We start from the raw sequence: 20726 nt of genomic DNA, 5'->3' as shown, positions 1-20726 counted from the left end.
TTTCATAAAAATTCATTCGACTGTCGACATATATAGACTACATGTACACTACATACTATAAATATGATTGTGCATGCATGATAATTCTCATCACTCACAAACTTCTACTCTATATAAACAAGGCTAGTTAGTGTGCATCCCATCTCTTAAAACATTGCTTGAATTCATCCACAATGAATGGTGAAAATCAAACAAAATTCGTTCTCGAAAACAATGAAGAAAAAATTCAAGAGGTGCAAAAAAACCTTCCAAAATCTCCTTTCATGCGTAGTGAACTTGTTCAACTAGCAAAATATCAAAACATTTGGTATGGTGATATGTATATCCAAAACATACTCAAGTTACAAAGAAACTTTGGTGCTCAAGACACCGATCTTATAATTGGTAGTCTCATGAAAACCGGCACCACTTGGTTAAAAGCTTTACTTTTTGCTATTGTCAACCGTGTTCACCACCCCGTTGCTCAAAGCCCTTTGCTTAGCCATCACCCACATGAACTTGTACATAGCCTCGAGCCACTCTATGGTGAGCATCCCTCACATAACCCTAATGACATCCCTTCGCCGAGGCTTTTTAGCACTCATTTGTCCTACACATCTCTTCCTGAATCCATGAAGAATTCAAAATGTCGAATTTTGTACATTTGTCGAAATCCCTTGGATATGCTTGTGTCACTATATTTTTTCTCTATTAACTTCATGAAGAAGCAAGTAAAAGATTTCAAACCCCCTTCTATGGAGAAATTCTTTGAAGATTTTTATGATGGGAGACATCCATGTGGCCCTTTCTTCGAACATGTTGTTGAATATTGGAAGGCAAGTTTAGAGCAACCAGAAAAAGTGTTATTCCTTAAGTATGAGGATTTGAAAGACGATCCAACTTTTCATTTGAAAAGGTTGGCTAAATTCATAGGCGTACCATTTTCACCACATGAGGAGAGTGAAGGTGTTATAACACATATAATCGAGCTTTGTAGCATCAAGACTATGAAGGAATTGGAAGTTAATAAGAGCGACGACAAGGCAATCGACAAGTTCTTCGATAAGAAGACCTACTTTAGGAAGGGAGAGGTCGGAGATTGGATTAATCATTTCACTCCTACTATGGTGGAAAGGATGAAAAAATTGATGGAAGAAAAACTTGAGGGCACTGGTTTATCTTTTACGTTGCTTCCTCAATAATAATGTTGATTACTTGCAAATCATCCATGCCATTTTATTGGGTTATATATACGTATGCTTTGTCCTTTCATGAGGTTTTTCTTCATTTTGTTCACAAATATTGTACGTAGTATTAAGATTGTTTCTTCCTGATGAATCTGTCTAGTTTCTATCTATGTATGTAATTTCGTAAATAAATTCACCTCATGATTAATTATCTGTTTTATTCCTTATTTTGGGTCTTCCAATTGTAAGTTGTATTTAATCTGGTGTTTATGAACATTTAAACACGTGATGACACTTGTTAGATCACTTAAGTTGTATTTAATCGTACAATATCCTTTTTACTACTCGGAGTAACTCCAATGGTTGTAGCTAGGCACTTATTTGCATTATTAAATAATCCCTAGCTACTAGCTTGACCATTGGAGCTAGAAAATGCAATTATCTTGGTTAAGCAAATTAACGCCAAGCTAATTTGCTTGAAGAAAAACTTACCGAAATAAAATAAAATATAAGAGTCAATAAAATGAAATATTAAAAAAATTTCATTTAAATTATAAGCTAATAGCTAGCCATTGGAGCTCAAATTAGCTACAATACAATTAGTTAAAAATCTTATGTGACATGTCAAGCTAATTGTCAAATTAGTTTGTCATTAGGCTTGTTCTCGTGTAGTAAAATTAAAGTTAGAAAACTTTGACTACCTTTGATACTTTGTAAAGAAAAAAATTTTTTACTCCGTACATACCATATATGATAATATGAATGTGTGATAGACTGATAGTTCATATTGGAGTCATTAGAGGGTGATTTGGTATCAATGTACCATCACCCTTAGCTCTGTTGTGACTTGTGAGGCCTAAGTTGTGGCTCTTGCGAGGAAGTTTATCAACATTATTTAAAATGGCAAATGTAACGCTCTTTCAAAAATTGTATAAAGCCACCAAACATGACTATTCGGAAATGGAAAAGTACATTTTATAATAAAAATTATTGAAACAATTTAAGCCCTTTCCCCCAACAATAAATTTAATTATTATAGAATCAAATACGGATCTAGAACTATTTCATTAGGCGGGTTGAACTCTATAAGTTTTTTTAAAATAAAAAGCCGAAAATGTGCAAGCATTGAATCCAGTTTTCATTACAAAATTGATTTTGGCATGATCATACAATAATCTTAATTTGATTTTCCACCAATTTCATTCATGCATGTAGTTTCATTTCAGAAAATAATTTGAACATGCATTTTTAATAATTTGTAGTACCATAATTCCCTTAAATGAAGATCGAGATCGACGAGACAGTGATCCATTCCAGGATGTCAGAGATAATTTATCATAAACAAACTCAATGCTAAAATCAAGCCTACAATAGTACATGTTATAACAGCTAGATACAATCCAGAAGTGCTAAGTCAAAGATATCATCTTAATACATTTGTATATTATCACAATATCAGTATTGATTGATTTTCATAAATACGTCGACACGCTTACGCATTGCGTGTGGTTGTGTTAGTTTTATTTAAGTCATCCTTTATTATTTGTATGTAAACCATTGTAAATTTGTAATTATTTCTCTTTGTAAACAATACAATTCTACTTCTTCAAAAATATAATTATTAGTGTAAACTGATATAAAATAGATGAGTAGTACCATATACTACGTAAATTTTTTCCGCTTAATTAGGTCATGTTCTTTTAAGCTAGAACAGAACTGAATGTTTTACTACACATACTACTATTATTACTTACTATTCCCTATTATTATTAGTATCACCTATTGCTATTGCTATTTTTACGCCTAAATCTCTTCACTTTATTCAAATCACATTTAGTAAAAATAATTAAGTTCAGTAAAAAAAAAAAAAAAAAAGTTCATTTCAGGATAAACCAATAGCTTAAAAAAAAACAACGGAAATTTCATGAAATGCCCCTAAGTAATATTTTTATTCACTAAATACCCATCAAAACTTTCGAATACACCAAATACTCTTGAGTTTAAGAAAAATGTCATCAAATGCCCTTAATGACTAACGGCGGTTAACACCGTTAGTCATTAAGGTTAATTATGCCACGTGGCATGCTGTAATTGGTTCTCTTTTAAATAATTAATCAATTAATTAATATTTAAAAAAAAATTAAATTAACCCACCCCCGCCAGCGGTCCCCCTACCCCTAGCTAGAACCGGCGCCGGTGGTCCCTTTTGCCGGCGAGGCCAGCCCCCCCCTCCCCGGCCTACCCCAGCCCCCCTCCCTCCGTTTCCCCTCCCCGTCCCTCGGAAAACCCCCCTCCTTCACGGCCGGCGTCCAAACCCCCTCCCCGGCGCCGACGAATCTTTTTCGCCCCACCCCCCGCCATCCCCATCCCATTTCCACCCTAAACCACCACCCAAAAACCCCTTAATCGAAAAAACCCCAAATCAATTTGGGGGTTTTCGGTTTTTTTGGGTGGTGGCTTAGGTTGGAAATGGGGTGGGGATGGTGGGGGGTGGGGCGAAAAAGGTTCGCCGGCGCCGGGGAGGAGGTTTGGACGCCGGCCGCGAAGGAGGGGGGGTTTTCGAAGGATGGGTTTTCGAAGGATGGGGAGGGGTTTAAAGGGAGGGGAAACGGAGGGAGAGGGGGCTCGGGGTAGGGGAGGGGGTGTCGAGGGTGGGGGGACTGGCCATCGTCGGCACCGGCGCAGGGGGAGGGGTGGGAGCTGGCGGCCGCCGCCGGCGCCGTTTGGCAGGGGCCGGTGGTGGGGTGGGTCTTGGGGCATTTTTTTTTTTAGTTATTTTTTTATATTTTAAAGTTTTTTTTAATAATTAATTAACTAATATTACAACAACTAATTAGAGGCTGCCACGTGGCATATTAACACCGTTAGTCATTAAGGACATTTGGTGACATTTTTCTTTAACTCAGGAGTATTTGGTATATTTGAAAGTTTTGATGGGTATTTGGTGAATAAAAAAATTAATTAGGGACATTTCATGAAATTTCCGAAAAAACAAATATAATAGAGTTAGGGGGGGGGGGGGGGGGGGGGGCGGCATGAATATGAATGATCATCCTTTGATATTATATGACAAGTTGACATGATTCATGAGGCTTACTTCATTGTAAAATCTTTGTTCTAGGTTTATGAGTTTAGTCATCAAAATCAATTCCAATTTGATTTCTATCTCGTGTGAAGAAAGCGATGTTCGTTGCTGACTTGTGAGAAAATCGAACACAAAAAATCACACATCATTACAATGCTATTAGTAACTGTATTTTGTACTAGGTAATTCTACTTTTAATATATACACTTCATAAGAAGTATGTTTAACATTTGAGTACTCGCGCATACAAGATGGTTCATACGGAACAAAGTGCTCAAGAGTATATGCTAGTATAAAAAATAATTCATACTGTAATGAAATACTTGTATGTGTCAACCTTTTCGCATTTGACATGATCATGCAACACAAAATTCTCAATTTGATTTCCACTTTTTTCATGCATGTTGTTTACGGAACTAATTATACGAAATTATGAAGATCGAGGTAACCATCCATTCGAGTATATCAAAGATAACTATCGTTGACAAACTCAAGCCTACAATCAAGCTATGCCAAGATCATGCATACAGCAAAATATAAATCACAGCTAGCTACTGTTGATAATTGATTGATCAAAGATTTAATCATCATTTTGTATGTAACTATAATAAGTTTTAATAACTGTTTTTCTAATAAGTATCCATGATCAAAGATTTATCATAATATTATTAAGCTAGCTCAGTTTTAATCTTATTAATATAGCAATTAAACATGGAATCTTTCCACAAGCTAATATTTAAAATAATTCTTTAAAATATATAGCTAACTTCCTATTTAAATTCACTATTTCCCTAATTATGTTAAACTCATTTTTTCTTAATATTTCTCACATAAAAACACTTCAATCCCGAGCTTTGTTTATATAATTCCTATACGGCTATACACAAACCCTTTCAATATTGGGTTCCATCTTTAGCTCAAGCTAAGAAGTAAGAACATGAATTCATCCACAATGAATCCAAATCAAACACAAGATCAGGAGACACTACAAGTGCTTGAAAAAGAAGTTCAAGGCGAGCTCGAAAAAAGATGCATGCCTTCCAAAATGCTCCTTCATGGGCAGTGAGCTAATTGAACTAGTAAAATATGAGAATTTCTGGTATGGAGGTAACTATATCCAAAGTATATTCATGTTACAAAGACACTTTCTTGCTCAAGACACAGATATTATCATAGCTGGGCTTATGAAAGTCGGTACCACTTGGTTGAAATCTTTACTCTTTGCTACTGTGAACCGTATCCACCACCCTATTGATCAAAGCCCGTTGCTTAATACTAATCCACACGAACTTGTTCATAGCCTTGAGGCTCTCTATAGTGGAGCCTTTGATTACCCTTGCTATCACCATCTTAATGAGCTTACTTCACCTAGGCTATTTAACATTCATTTATCCTACACATCCCTTCCTGAATCCATTAAGACTTCTAAGTGTCAGATTTTGTACATTTGTCGAAATCCCTTTGACACACTTGTGTCATTATATTACTTCTGCATTAAGTCTATGAAGAAACAATTTGGAGAAAATTTCAAATCCCCTTCTATGGAGGATTTCTTTGAGGAAGTTTATGATGGGAAACACCCATGTGGGCCTTTCTTCGAACATGTGATTGGATTCTGGAAGGCAAGCTTAGAGCATCCGGACAAGGTATTGTTCCTTAAGTACGAGGATTTAAAGGATGATCCAGTATCACAGTTGAAAAAATTGGCTAACTTCATAGGTAAGCCATTTTCGCCTAGAGAAGAGAGTGATGGTGTTATTCACGAAATTATAGACCTTTGTAGCATCAAGAATATGAAGGAATTGGAGGTTAATAAAGGCACAGAGATGGTCATGAAGTCACTTGAGAACAAGATTTTCTTTCGTAAAGGAGAGGTAGGGGATTGGATCAATCACTTCACACCTAACATGGTTGAGAGGATGAATAAACTCATGCAAGATAAACTTGAAGGTACTGGGTTGTGTTTTAAGTTACTCCCTCAACCCTACTCTTGCAAAGCCAACCTTCAACGAGCTATCCATTTCAGTCATTGTCATTGACGCTGTCATTGTTGCTGTTATTTTTTTTTTCTTTTGTCTAACATTTTTCCTTACCAAACTCAGGACCATAGTTTGGGTTCTTCACGAGTCTGGTTTCTATAATAAAATCAAGAATCTACTTGAATAACTTGGCAGTTTTAGTGTTTCTTTTAAAGTATGTTCTCAAAGAATGATGGTGCACATAAAATCCTAACAACTTGGAAATTATATGGAGCATTTAATGAAAGCATGAAAACCTCCTAGAAATTACACTCTTATGGAAAAATTGGGACTTTGGAGATTGTAACTAATCTCCTTCACTCACTTAAAAATAACAGTAGTGTAATGTTGGCTAATTTTTTGGAAAGAAGAGAAAATTTTATGAACATACACTACAAGCCTCCCTAAAATATGTCACACACTAAACTCAATACTTGTATAAATGCAAAAATTTACTACGTAAAAAGATCAGCAGCGATAAAGTCTGCACAAATTAAGGGAATAAGAGTTCAGTGAACATCACCATTCATCATCAGGGAAAAGCAGTTGATATCATTCAGGTGTCAAAAACCTCACAGCCCTGGATCAAACCCTGAATTATCACCAAAAGATCAAGATGACAACAACACTTTGGGCCATCAAATGCCAGATAATTATGTTCCATGCTTAACAGTGTGACTAGATGTCATCAACCTCAATTGAGCTTTTGGGGCTTACTCTTGGCCAAATCAAGTTGTTCTGCATATCAATCACCAAGGACTTTAATTCAAAAATGAGAAACTAACACAACGCCATCTTGAATAGTTGAATCATTTTACTTACTCTGCTCATATGTGATTGCTTTTTGGATGGTTGTACGGAAAAATATGTTTCCATTCTTCAGATAGACATGCTGAAGATAAAAAAAAAAAAAATTAAGAGGATTCAGTAGCAGTTAAATACTGATTGTCATAAGTGAATCATAAGTGCACTCCTTTGCAGCAGAAACAACACCAGCAAATATAATAAAAAATACAGATCTCATATGCCAAGTAAATTTCCAAATTTGCATAATTATAGAATTCAGGAGTATAATATTGGCTTTCTTATAGAATTAATTATATTTCAAGACTTCATCTTGCTTGTGTTTAACACATTAGTTATGGTACAAGATAATTTCCCCTAATCACAATTGTCAAAGTTTAGAATCCTCCCCAATTCTACACCTTATCAGAAGAAATTAAACATGCTTCATTCTTTCTCCGCCCCCCTGCTTCTATTTTCTGGCATTTGACAATTTTTATTCCCATCCCCCCCCCCCCCCAAATATCCTATTTCTCTTAGAAGGTAAAAAACTAGAAGCAATGAACAAACAGCACCAATGGCAGAAATGATGAAGAACATTACCAATACATAGGCAAAAAAGATTTACAACATTCACTATCACTTAAACGTCCTAGTTTGCACCCCACCAAGGTACAACTCCATAAGATTAAATTGCATGTAACCAAAACATCATATGACCAGAGCGCTTCCAAGACTGAAAACACTCTCACCTTAGCCATACATATGTACTGTTTGCTTCTTCCTTCACTACTTAATATGATGAAAACCCCTACTATGATTTTCATGCTGCGAATCCATGCCATTCAGGCATTCTTTCCATACCAAAAGTATACTGCACATCACTAAGACACCCACCATTTAACAGGAGAAACTATTTAAAGCCAGTTCCAAGACTTCCAAATTCCATTGTTCCAACTCTTGGAGCACTTGGATTATACTACGTATGTAACTATGTATAATGTAATTATGTACTCCGTATGTCCAACATGAACAGGCATACACAGATGCTTTGGGCACATTATGCTCGTTACACGATACAATGTATCATTCAATTATTACTCCGTATGAGTTTATGATTAATAGAAGTAGATAATTCCTTTCTCATTGTCCTCTACAACTTTTCCTTCCTATTCTCACTCTAATGCTTTTCTTTCCCCTAATTCCTCTAAATATATTGTAATCAATCAGCAATTCAACACTTCATATCATACTACACTGCAAACCTAGGGTTTTCTTCCATTGTATATTCATCCCCCAAAAAAAAAAAAAAAAAAAAAAAAAACCTAATTGAAATGAATACAGTAATAATACAAAGTATTACGACCAAAATTAGCACTATTTGAGCGCAATTGAATCAATTTTTCAGGGTTTAAAGAGAAAATAAATGAAATTCATAATCAGGCATAAAAATTAGAAAAAATAGAGATGAGTTGAAATCTAACCCTAGAAGAAGGTAGACTGTTAAGCTCTGCAATTGCAACCTCATGACGTTTAATCTGCATAAAATTGAGGAGTTACGAAAGATTGCATTAGCGTAATTTGAATGAATTAAGTTATTTAATTGAGATGAGGAGAGAGAAATACCTCAACAAGATCAAATTTTGGGTCTGAAGATGGAGAAGTTTGGGAAGAAGAAGATGATGCAGCAGCTGCCATTGCTGGGCACCTTTTAAGAGACTTCGCAGAAATCTACTCTTTTGAATTGTAGAGACAAGGGAGTACTTGTATAGTTGTACACTTGAACTTGTGAAATTATGAAGTTACGGGGAGCATACGCCACATTCCAAACTGTACCCTTCGTTTTTTTTTTAAGGTAAGAAGAAGGATCCTACTAGTTCTTAGTTCTTACGATTATATTTCGAGAGTAAAGGAAAAAGGGTAATGGCCTCAAAGTTAAAAGGTGTAATCTTTCTCACTAAAGTGCTTTAGGGCCTTTTTTCATTGATTGAAATGAGCTGAACTGAGCTGAACTTATTAGAGCTGAACTAAGCTGAACTGAACTTATTAGAGCTGAACTGAAATGAATATTTTATAAGAGGAGGAAATTAAGAGCTGAAATGAACTGAACTTATTAAAGCTGAACTGAAAATAATCGTATGAAAACAAATCCTTAGTACCTATAATAGTAGATACAATCTAGGGGGAGAGGGGAGATCAAAGTTTAAATTTGAATCGAATTTTTTTAGATACATAGGAACATCGAAGTATACATAACCTTGTTTAATAAATTTGCTCAAATGAGTGTGTCAACTAACTTACTCCGTAGTTGGTTAAAGTTTTGTGGATGGTTTTTAAGTCTTTAAGATAATACCTTCTCCCAAGGAGTTGAGTTAAAAAAATCGTTGAATGGTGAATTGAGTATGTTTCCTCATTAGTCATTACAAACAAACCATTGATAATTAGGCACGACTAATGCAGTAGTGTGTAACTTGGTATAGACATTTAGCATAACATAATCACCGTCTTACAATGAAATTTAGACAGTTTGCAGATTAATTAATAAGCTGAAACATTAGACAGCACGCAACAAATTGTTAGTTCTTACAACAATGGTTACTGTTTATGCTTTCAACATCATGAATCTCCTCACAAGCTTTAGATAAAGCTGAGAGAAGATGATATAGATGGAAAAATGGAAAAATAATATGTATAATATTATTGACAAACTCTAGTCATCAGTATCCCTGGGTAGCGTTTTGGATTGCAACGACAGCAAGAGTAACAAGGGATGCATAAATTGAATTAGGCATCTTCTGCACCACTTTCCCCACGCCTGGGACACCTTCGGTTGCCCTCTTTGTTGCTAAAGCTACTGTTGGTGCCACCACCAGACTGATGATCAGTCCCTGGCTCACCGTGCTAAATGTGTCAGCAGTTAACTCCAGCATGAATTTCACAAATTCATCTCGGTTGATTCCCCCATCCAAATTGATGTCACATTTCTGCAATTATTTTTTAAAAAAATGCCAAACATTAAAGTCATGCCATTAAAAAAAAAAAAAAAAAGAGAAGCAGTGCTGACAGCTGAGAAGTGGAAACAGATTCAAGCCAATATTAGCAGAAAAACTGATTTCAAAACAGCAAATTCCGTGATCTAATATAGTGAGTTTTATCACCAATTAATACCATAAGCAGGTCATAGTTGTCACTGTAAATTTAGCGGAGATAAGATTCAAGAACAGAAATGGTCTTATTTCTGTTGTTGGCTTAGTTCTTTTCACCTTAAATTCTTAAATGAACAAGTTTCAGGAAATACATGTTCAGATAAGGGAAAAGTTCAAATTACAACTTACAGAAGTTCATACTAGCCATGGAAAAAATAAAACGGGGTTCATAATAAATAAAAAAAGTTCCACTCCAATAAGTCAATAACAACGGATAAGTTTTGATAAGTTCAAACAACGGTTTGACAATTGAAAGAACAAAGCCTTTACAGAGATGCTATCAGACATGCAAAATTTCCAAGTGCTATAAAGCTGAAAGTACCTCCATCAAGCCTCTGACTTCATCTTTTGTCGGAGGATCAAAGTGTGGCCCTGGTAAGTACTTATTGATATCACTGTAACAGCAAGGCATTTGTACCATTTTATTAACATGGAAACCATAGTTTTAATTAATATGGATTATTAGACTTAGATGTAGCTAATGGAAAAAACCACTCACTTGTAAACTATCAGGACAGCTATATACAGCTCTTCAAACGACAGTGTGATATTTCCAGTCTGAGTCTGTACACGATCAAACACTTTGTCTGTTATCTTCCTGATTTTTTTCTTCCTCCATTCCTTACCTACGCAAGATGGCAATATGACCCATCATCAGGGTGTATATAGTAATCAAGTAAATACACTGACATAAATTTCAATTAATCAATAAGAAGATATATTTCAAATATTTTATAAACCTAAAAAAAGCATCATTCAATCCTTATTGTCACTTTTGTCACTCAAGCGTTTCCTATAATCCTTCCCATAAAGGGTAGACTTTTATAGATGAAGGATTTGATATGTAACCTACTCCATGCCATTCGAAATTGAAGTATTTAGGCTTTGTTCTCTTCACATTAAAGAAACCCACCTACTGAAGTTGGGTTGTTATCTAATCTTATGAGTGAAAATTTTGATGACTGATGTCTTCGACAAGCTGTAAAGAAGGTCGTTTGAGAAAAATGTTTAGATAAGTTCATATGAGGGTTTTAGGCTACACGAATTCAATTCACAATTATGTTGTTCTAGTAAGTAAAGATTATTTCCAATAATCATATAAAGTCCAATAAGCTCTAATAAGTGTTTTTCTGTATATTAGGTAACCTTTTTTTTACTTCTTTACCTCATCTACACTCCGTGTTATGCAAGTTAACACTAACAATTTTAATTTCTCAACTTGGAAATAGGTTAGCCCGCCTCTATGGAATTCTGGACCACTTACAACAAGTTAGATTTCATCTCAAAACCAATTGACAAAATGAGTTAGCTTACTACGCTAAACCAAGTAAGATTCCATCTCAAAACCAAATGACACAAAGACGTACATGGGACTCCCCACTTTTTCTAGATACTAATAGTTACCTAGTATAATCGAATTCGCCTGCCTTCTCCAAAGCAAGACAGCTCAAGCCTCAAACTGACTCACATCACAAGTACACATAAAGCATACATGGGATTCTCCACTTTTTCTAGATGCTAATAGTATCATAATCTATACACTACTTCAACCTTAAAACTCCTATAATATCATATAAGAACAAATTTGATAAATTTCCTGCCTCTCACTAGAAGCAAATCCAAGAGATAGCTACTTTAATCAATTCTCCCCCCCCCCCCCCCCCCCCCCCAAATTAAAAAAAAAAAAAAAAAAAAAAAAAAAAAACGAACATGATTAACTAATTTAAGTTGATCATGGGTTTATCATGATAACAACAATTATAACGAATAAGTAAATAAAAATCAATAATTCTGCAATATAACACTTACAAAACCCCATTGAAATCAAGGGTATTTATTAAATTTCAACATTAAACACCAAAAAATAGAAAGCAAGTATAAATGAATTCGAACAAACTGTAATTAGTTTAAAGAGTGAGATTAAATTACCTTGGATTTTGTCCAAAATCTGACCCATTAGCCGCTTAAAGAATAAAAGAAATTTCCCAGTCTTTGAGTTTGCAAGATCCGAAGAAGATGAAGAACCACCTGAAAACAAATGATGTTTAACTTGCTAAATACCCAAAATCACAAAAGTCCTAGAATTTGATTAATTTAATTTAATTTTTAATTTATTGGGGTGCGAAATTTGTGATATTTTAACCAAAAAAATTGAAGATGATAGTTTGAATATTTCAGAGGTTGTAATGTTGTATGGTCCACTGTCCTTACATGTGGCATTATTTAGTAAGTTGTGTGAGTGTTTAGTGAAGCTTCTCTAATCTCTACCTTTGATTATCATTAATCATATCTTCAATTTGGATCTATTTTATTGAGTGCTACTTTGATTGCACGTCTTGTATTTGTATAGATTCCAAATGGGTCCAAGATTGTTATTTGTTTCTATTGATTGTAATCAATGCTAATTGCCAAAAGATTCTAATTATGAGTCTTTTACTTTCAAAGAAATTTTAAGATGTTTAATTTCGTGTGGAAAAGAGTCTTACTTTAATTTGTTTGAATAATGTACTCTAGACATATACGAAGTATAATACGGTAAGAACTAGAGAAATGATACAAATAAGCAAAGAATTCAAGTAAGAAAATAAATTATATACAATAATTCACTCATTTAAATCTAAACGAGAACAATTTAAGCATTAAACAATATAATAACCAAAGATTTTGAATCAAACCTTGTACATACACATTTCAATCCTTCACTCTACTACTTAATTAAATTTCAAGTATTGTTACTCCCTTCGTCCCTTAATGGAGAAGTAGGAATCTAATTAAAGGACGGAAAGAGTACTTGTTTTGCTACTAAGCTCTGAGCATAAATTACAAAGTATTTCCCATTTTACATTTAAATCATTTAAAGACCAAAGAGAAAACTGCCATAGAAAGAATAACTCACCCACCCCAATACAAATCCTTAATTGTTCTCGATTGTCCTTTTTATCACTTTAATTCTTTTAAATTAAGATTCTTTTTTTTCTTTACCCTTTGGCTAATCCGGATTCGGGGATCAGTTCTGGGTGGTTAGGTTCCAGTCCCCTCCCGATTGTTGTTGAGGGTGATTGAACATGGGTCCTCCCTACCAAGTGTAATCTCAATCACCATTACACCTACAACTAATTGGTATTTAAATTAAAATTCTCAACATGAATAAAACTAATACGGAGTATAATCTTAGATACATCTATCTCTGTGTCTATATGTGTGTCAGGACTCGGGAACAAGATAAAGGTGTAACACTCCGTCCCTTCCCTCTCCTCAAGGGGAGAGGGGAGTAGTGGACTTAATGACTAGTATACCAAGCCCAGCAAGAAACAGACCAACAAAGGAGCCCAAAATTCGTCGTCTATCCAATATTCTAATCACCCAAAGCAAGTAAGCAACTAGTCCGATTTCAGACAATACTACTGTACAAAGATTCAAGCTTTAAACTAAACCCCAATACCAATTCCCAGAAAAACTCAATTCTCCAGAAAATACACATCAAAGAAGAAACTTCAAGCAACAATGGCTGTCATTTTCTCTCACTTCCAAACACCTTCTATTACCATGACCTTACCAAAAGCTGCTTCTTGCTTTTGCCGCTCCTTATTTTCTCAATCTTCAATTTACAATCATCATCATCTTTATTACCCAATTCAAAATCCCATTTTTAATTTCAATTCTGGTTGGCAAAGGGTTCGAACTCGGGTCACAAGTTTATCTGAAGCTGCCAGTGTTACTGATGTAATTAGAAGCCCTAATCTTGTTGCTTTGGAGTATGCTGACCTTAAGCTTCCAATTAATTGCGAGGTTTAATTCTTCCACATTCATTTCTTTCGCATTTTTAACACTTTCCCTGTAATTTCTAGCTTAAGTTTGATTATTATGTTCATGTTAATGGAACTTGCATTCAAAGATGGGTGCTTGTAATTTTTATATGAGACGGAATTACAATAATTTATGGCGAGATTGAGGTTGCCCATTAAAGAGTGGACTCATACTCTTTGATTGATTTCTTGGTAGCATGAAATTGTTTGTATTGAGTATTTTGATGGAGCAGATTTTCATGGTTATATTATGTGATGTAGGAGGTGGGTAATATTCGAGTCCGGCAGCATGTTAATCCTCTCAGTACAGCATTATCTGTAAGTGTTGTTCACTAATTCACTTCCAAATTATGGTTTTTGGTATCTTAAGTCGTTCTATTTTCAGGGTTATTGAGAGAATTGAAGTTGATTTTATGTGTTAATGCTGCAATTGATAGGTACCAGCAGAGGTTCCTGATTGGAATGATGTGTTTAAGGACTCCTATTTACCTCTGATGGTGGACATTGGCTGTGGTATTGAATGCATTTCTTCTAAATATTTAATGCCTCTCATTGGTTTGATAGTGGTTGAATGAGATATTTTACATCGAAAAACTCGCAATGTACTTGATCATTGAACCAAATTGCTTATCATGAGTTCATGACCTTAGGAAAGATGAAACATTGAAGCAAAGGGTGGATGATGGACTAAAGTCTAAAAGTGGAAGAGAAATTGTGAATGAGGGGAATGGCATAGTATTAACTTAGTATAAGTTATGCTCCATTTTTTTTAACTTTGTGACATGCAGGCTGTTGTCTCCACATCCGTGTTGCAGTTGTATAGTTAATGTCAATTTCCATACAAGCATCAATTTTACCTTCATACTACTTTTATTTTGCCTCTTCTCCCTTTCCTAGAATCCTAGGTGCATTAGTTGAAATTCTTATTAATGTCATTAAGATTTGTGTGACATTTCAGCCTTCAAATTTCTATCAGAAGAGTTTCTAGTTATACATAGGCTATTTTCACCTACTTTGACATCTGGCTGATGCTACTATGTGTGTAGGGACATATTGATCATGAATAAGGTGATGATGGAAGAGTTTTAACTGATTATAGTGGATTATAGAGTCAAGCACACTTAGGTGCAGACGTGCAGTAATCGGGGGGAGAAAATTGTTTCATGAACTTTTTACCCTGGATAACAAGATACCCACATACTTGTCCTGTGTATTTCATTTTTATGACAATTATGATTGCTGTTTTTGTCGCTGTGAGGAAATTGTGTTTTAGTGCCTGACATCATAGTAATTTCAGGTAGTGGCAGATTTCTCTTATGGCTAGCAAAAAGGAACATTGGTTCTAATAATTATTTGGGACTTGAAATACGCAAAAAAGTATGGGATTAGACATTTGGGCTACTTCTTTGGACTTTTGGTTTAGCTACATCTTATTGAACATAATGGATTTATGGTTACTCTGGGAAATTTCTCTACGTGCAGTTGGTGAAGCGTTCGAATTTTTGGGCCAAAGAACTGAGTCTTTCTAATACGTAAGATTCTGAGACTTATATGGAATATTGATATGAGTTGTTCGCTGACTAATTATGCTGTACTTATGCTTCAGACATTTCATGTTTGCCAATGCTACAATATCTTTCCAGCAGTTGGCATCTTCTTATCCTGGACCGTTGGTATTGGTTTCGATCCTGGTGAGTTCATCTTATCTCAGTATGCTTCCCTTATGTTATAGCTGCATCGCCTATTAACGTCATTGCATCATTCTGTCATAAAAGAGCTTCTTCTGAGTAAACTTGGTCTGTTATTGACTTTATTGGTTGCAGTGTCCAGATCCCCACTTCAAGAAAAGGCACCATAAGAGAAGGGTTTTGCAGAAGCCACTGGTTGACTCCATTGTAGATAACCTAACATCAGGTGGACAGGTAAGTTTTATCTAGCATAGCTCATGCAGCATAGGCAATGGTTACCATTTCATTGTCTATGGTCAATTATCCCAATGGCCTAGATACCTGAATCCTGATTGCTAAGATCATAACCTAATTCGCAATATGTTCAGGGTCACAATCATATATTTATGTCTACATAATGAAAACTTAGGGAAATTTAGTTTTATGGCATCCTTTATAACACTATGAAACGATTTTTTCGAACATAGTAATTATTTTTATTCAATTTTTGGGATACTTGGAATTGCAAATTGGTAAGGGGGTTGGTGAATTATTTAACCATGGTGGTGACATCTTATAATTCGGTTTTATTTTCTACTTATCTCTTGCACTGCTTAGACTTTGCCTTTCTTTGCTACCTACAAGCCGAAAGTCTGAATTTTCCCACACCATGCCTGTGGCCTGTGGGGGATTCAGATTTCGTGGTGGCAGCGTTGCTGTTATTGCTTTTACTGTCCTTGAATATGTTGTGCTTTTTACCTACACATGATTACATGGTCAGCCTGCACAGCTCCCACTACATCTGGATTGGATCATTTGTAGGCAAGTTTAAAGGTTAGGATATTGATCACTTCTTGGATTAGTGAAGTTAGAGGGGATCAATGCAGAAAGGGTTAGTATATAAATTTTCTCAAAAGTGGAGAATTTGAAAGCTGATTTTTAAGCTTTGAGAGAACTTTTTGTTGGAGATTGACCCTTCTACAGAAGTACAGATACTTAACTACTGTACTATGGTGGTACTTCTTCTTTGTGGTCCTCAGTAGCTATAAAACTTGTGCAATGCACGAGATGAGGGGCAAAAACAGCTACTATAATGCGCACTTTTAAGACCTTAAAGTGTCATCTTTCTTTAAAATTTCACCTTCTTTTTCCCTCTACCCACGATTTATTTCCTCTTCCTAGAATTTATTTTAAGGTTGGGAAATGGAGTGAATTTATACTTCTATCTAGGTTATTGTAGATTTCTCCAGCATTCACCAACATTTGTTTGCTTATTTCAATGCCAATCTGCTAGCTTGCTTTTCAAGTCTCTTAAATGATAATTTCTTAGCTTGATACCATATCACAGCCCAGATTTACTCAACTCCTTGGTTTCTGATTTTCATGCTTCAATTCAAAACAGGTATTTGTGCAGTCTGATGTGCATGAAGTGGCAGTTGACATGAGAAATCAGTTTGATATTGTGCCAGATATGCTACACATTGATGTCATTGACCCTAATTATGGTTGCGATCCTGATGGTTGGCTTCTAAGTAATCCCATGGGGATTAGAACTGAGAGAGAGATTCATGCTGAACTTGAAGGTGCTAAAATGTATAGACGATTGTATCAGAAGGGAACATAATATTATCATCAGTTGAAGCCTGCATTAAGCTCATTCTTTTAATCTGCGTAGATACAGATCACACAGTTGAAGCTTTTCTTTTATTAGGCTCTCCGTTTGCTAATTCTCAGGCTTACATTGCAGTTAGCTTGATTAATACTCCCTCTTTCCTTTTTTTTTCCACCATGGATCTACTTTTTGTGATAGCTTTTTTGGGGGTCAAATGGTGCAAAAAATAAGGGACAGAGGGAGGTCACAAGCAGAATTTAACTTTGAGTTTGTTTTAGCTCTTTAGGAAGTAAGTTTGCATTACAGAAAGCTTGTACATGTATTCACTAGTGTATCTGTTACTTCTGGTCTTTTATTAAAGAAATTTTTTGCAATCCTATGCATTTTGAACACTTTTGTCCCACAACTCCACAAGCCATGATATATGAAGATGGCATCTGTGATTTAAAGTTTTGGTGAAAACTGCAATGGCTTTGCCAGCGTTTCTTAGATTTGGACTTCTTCGTGTTCATTACTGAAGAATATAGTGGTGCAGAACACTTCATAATCTTCAAGAATATCAGGATTCCTGTTTCTTTTTAATACAGAGAACTGTTATATTCTTGGGCACAAATTATGAACCCCCTGAAAACAATTTTAGGAGCTCCTGAATGATCTCTCAAGAATTTCTATTTCTATACCAATATAACCTACATCGAAAAATCCCATAATTTCCCGTCATATGTAATCCAACTTCATAAACTTGTTGCGGGATTTCAATAACAATCCTTATTCTAACTCACTTTTATCAATGTCAATTTTATGTGTTTGATAAATAATCAACAAGAATACAAATATTTTGAACCAAAAATGTCACTTAGCATTTCAAAGCCAAAAAGTTACCTACTGATACAATTATGCCAAGTTCTAAGACTTCTAACACAAATTACCAAAAAAAAAAAAACTAAGTTCCCAAACTAAACACGAAATGAGATACACTCATACAAGTCTAATTCAGGTGTCCTTAATGAAAACAAAAAGATCCTATAAAATCTAAGTATCAAGGCAACATAATGCAAACAATGTTAAAAACTTAAAACAACATAGCCAAAATTTTGCTACAACAAAAAAAATCTAAAGTATTGTTTTTTAGCTACTCTTCTCACCTTCAAGCTTCTTCTTGGCCTTCTGAGCTGCATTTGCTTGTGAATACAAGAACGTTCCGAAGATGGCGATGGCGGAACCTAGAGCATTAAGAGGCCTAACAGGGTTCCTGAAGACCAATACAGTTGCCACAATAACAACCACCCTCTTCATAGTATTGCCCACTGAAAATGTAAGTGGGCTAATCTCATCTAATGCTTGGTAAGATGACTGATTATAGAGGTGATAAAACACCCCAGCTATCAAAACCCAAACATACAATGTCATTGGATTACCAATTGATTCGATTGCTTTGTGATATCCTTGAACCCATTGAGGTCCTTCCACGAAACAAGCAACCGGAAACAAGTAGAAAAAAGAGATTATACTAATCCAACCATACATATTCAATCCATCAACCTCTTTAAAACTCTGTAAACTCTTTTTAGAGTAAATGTTTCTTAGAACAAAACCTACATTGCTAATCAAAGCACCCCACAACCCTTGCAAATTAAAGGACACCTCGGTGACCGCGGCAAGGGAGCACCCAAATACAATGGGGAGGATTGAAAGCCATATCGAAACAGGGTACGATTCGCCTAAGAAAGTGGAGAAGATAACAGAGAAAACAGGCTCAGAAGACTTGATCACATGAGTGAATGAAACAGCAACTTTAGAGAAGGAGACACAAGCAGAGATATGACCAATGGTGTGAAAAAGTGCAGGACCAAGAAGTGCTAAAATGAAGGGTTTGGTGATTTTTGGGGGAGTTTGAAGCTTAAATGACCAAAGACATAGCATCCAAATTGAACCCACAAAAAGTTGGAAAGAAGCTAAAAGCCAAGGAAATGGGAAAATGTTCAAAGCTTTTTTGTTATAAATGTTGAAAACAATGTTTTGGAAGTACCATAACCCAAAAACAAGAGCAAGTTTTAGGGTTTTTGATTTGGGATTTGATTCATTGGATTCAGAGGGTAAAGATTCAGGGGAGGTTGAAGATGAACAATGTGGGATCAAAAAATGGGATCTGGGTTTGTTGGGTAATATTGAATTGGTAAATGGGGTTGAAAGATTTCTGGAATTAGATTGAAAATGAATAAGATTTGGGGATGAATTTGATGAATTTCTGAGTTTGAGAGTTGAAACTGGGGGAAGGAGGGAACAAGGGTTTTTGAAGGGTTTATGAGAGTTGTTGAGAGGAGAAAGAGAAGAAGAGGGTAGCAGATTTAAAGCAAGCATTTTTGTGGGAACTACTGTAACAGGAGAGAGAAAGAGTGAGAAAGAGGAGAGAGAAAGAGGAGAGAGAAAAAAAGAAGGTGATTAAAGTGAATGGTGGAGGTGATGACACAAATTAGGAACTCAATCTAAGGAAAGTTTTAGGGCTTTTGTTTGTAACTTTTGTACTTGTATTGACTTTGTGTGGGCTTCAAATAAAATATGCTTCGTATATGCTGGACCTGGTAGCATCAGAATTGGCTACTGGGTTACACGCGAGTTTGAGTGTAGTAAATGCTCCCGATTAGTCTTAGCTGCATCCTGGTGCGGCTATTCTACCGTTATTCTAGTTGTATCATTAGCTATAAAATGAACATGTAGTAAAATTTTAGATTTTTTAGAGATTATTTGTAAGTGTTGTTTGACCATCTTTTATTAATGAAATCTTTTTTATTCTAGTAAAGAAAAAAAATATATATATATATATATATATATATATATATATATATATATGAACACATAAAAAAATGAATATTCAGTAATAAAAAATGAACACATAAAATAATGAACATTTAGTATTTAAAAAGTGAACATGTTAAACATAACGATCATTTAGTGTATTAAAAATAAACATGATAATCATGAATTGTAAGACCACGGCCTTAAAAATGAATAATTTATAAAAATAATAATAAACATGTAAATAAAAAACATTTAGCTAGGGCCTGTTCACTTCAGCTTAATTTCAGTTTAGTTCAGCTCAATTCTATAAATGTGAACATGCCCTTAGTAATAAATATTAAACACTATAAAAATAATTATGAACATAAGTATATTAAAAATGAACATTTATCATAAAATCATAGGATAGCTGGAGCACACCTAATAAAATGAACATTTAATATGGAGTATAAATATGTGAACACATTGAGTAAAATGAACATTAGTATTAAAAAAATGAACACGTAAAAAAAATTTGTGAACTATATTGATATAAATTCAAATTCATTGTATATAATTATAAAGGAAAAATAAAGGCAAGATAA

At 34.9% G+C, this 20726-nt stretch overlaps 2 protein-coding genes, 1 long non-coding RNA gene and 3 pseudogenes across 3 annotated transcripts; 3 read left to right on the top strand and 3 right to left on the bottom strand.

Annotated features, from left to right (window-relative positions):
- LOC145638358 (flavonol sulfotransferase-like pseudogene) lies at positions 1–1458 on the top strand (annotated as a pseudogene).
- Positions 1459–5188: 3730 nt separating this feature from the next.
- Positions 5189–6488, top strand: LOC145640622 (flavonol sulfotransferase-like pseudogene; annotated as a pseudogene).
- A 215-nt stretch (positions 6489–6703) lies between these two features.
- LOC145638357 (uncharacterized) lies at positions 6704–8861 on the bottom strand. The gene is made up of 4 exons (XR_014114647.1): positions 8679–8861; positions 8537–8590; positions 7092–7161; positions 6704–7007 (listed from the first exon to the last, which is right to left on the bottom strand). It is a non-coding gene; the product is annotated as an uncharacterized LOC145638357 (long non-coding RNA).
- A 681-nt stretch (positions 8862–9542) lies between these two features.
- LOC145638356 (uncharacterized) lies at positions 9543–12458 on the bottom strand. The gene is made up of 4 exons (XM_081689324.1): positions 12188–12458; positions 10758–10884; positions 10581–10653; positions 9543–10036 (listed from the first exon to the last, which is right to left on the bottom strand). The coding sequence occupies exons 1-4, from the start codon at positions 12213–12215 to the stop codon at positions 9770–9772; spliced, it is 495 nt and encodes a 164-aa protein (XP_081545450.1). The 5' UTR covers positions 12216–12458; the 3' UTR covers positions 9543–9769.
- A 1180-nt stretch (positions 12459–13638) lies between these two features.
- Positions 13639–17720, top strand: LOC145638355 (uncharacterized). Its single transcript, XM_081689323.1, has 8 exons — positions 13639–14047; positions 14326–14382; positions 14502–14577; positions 15362–15441; positions 15547–15596; positions 15671–15755; positions 15888–15986; positions 17134–17720. The coding sequence occupies exons 1-8, from the start codon at positions 13763–13765 to the stop codon at positions 17353–17355; spliced, it is 954 nt and encodes a 317-aa protein (XP_081545449.1). The 5' UTR covers positions 13639–13762; the 3' UTR covers positions 17356–17720.
- Positions 17721–18111: 391 nt separating this feature from the next.
- Positions 18112–19833, bottom strand: LOC145638354 (xylulose 5-phosphate/phosphate translocator, chloroplastic pseudogene; annotated as a pseudogene).
- Between the last annotated feature and the right edge of the window lie 893 nt (positions 19834–20726).

Source organism: Chenopodium album, chromosome 7 (genome assembly GCF_948465745.1).
Source record: "Chenopodium album chromosome 7, dcCheAlbu1.1, whole genome shotgun sequence".
Taxonomy (NCBI): domain Eukaryota; kingdom Viridiplantae; phylum Streptophyta; class Magnoliopsida; order Caryophyllales; family Amaranthaceae; genus Chenopodium; species Chenopodium album.
This window is presented reverse-complemented; position numbering and strand designations above follow the sequence as displayed.

What these genes read in the sequence shown, in the direction of transcription:
- LOC145638356 (XM_081689324.1), bottom strand. Translation starts at nt 12,215, where the DNA reads ATGGGTCAGATTTTGGACAAAATCCAAG. An exon ending in GATTTTGGACAAAATCCAAG is followed by an intron (nt 10,885 to 12,187) that starts GTAATTTAATCT and finishes CATCTTGCGTAG; the next exon opens with GTAAGGAATGGAGGAAGAAA. An exon ending in GCTGTCCTGATAGTTTACAA is followed by an intron (nt 10,654 to 10,757) that starts GTGAGTGGTTTT and finishes TTGCTGTTACAG; the next exon opens with TGATATCAATAAGTACTTAC.
- LOC145638355 (XM_081689323.1), top strand. Translation starts at nt 13,763, where the DNA reads ATGGCTGTCATTTTCTCTCACTTCCAAACACCTTCTATTACCATGACC. An exon ending in AGCTTCCAATTAATTGCGAG is followed by an intron (nt 14,048 to 14,325) that starts GTTTAATTCTTC and finishes TATGTGATGTAG; the next exon opens with GAGGTGGGTAATATTCGAGT. An exon ending in GACTTGAAATACGCAAAAAA is followed by an intron (nt 15,442 to 15,546) that starts GTATGGGATTAG and finishes CTCTACGTGCAG; the next exon opens with TTGGTGAAGCGTTCGAATTT.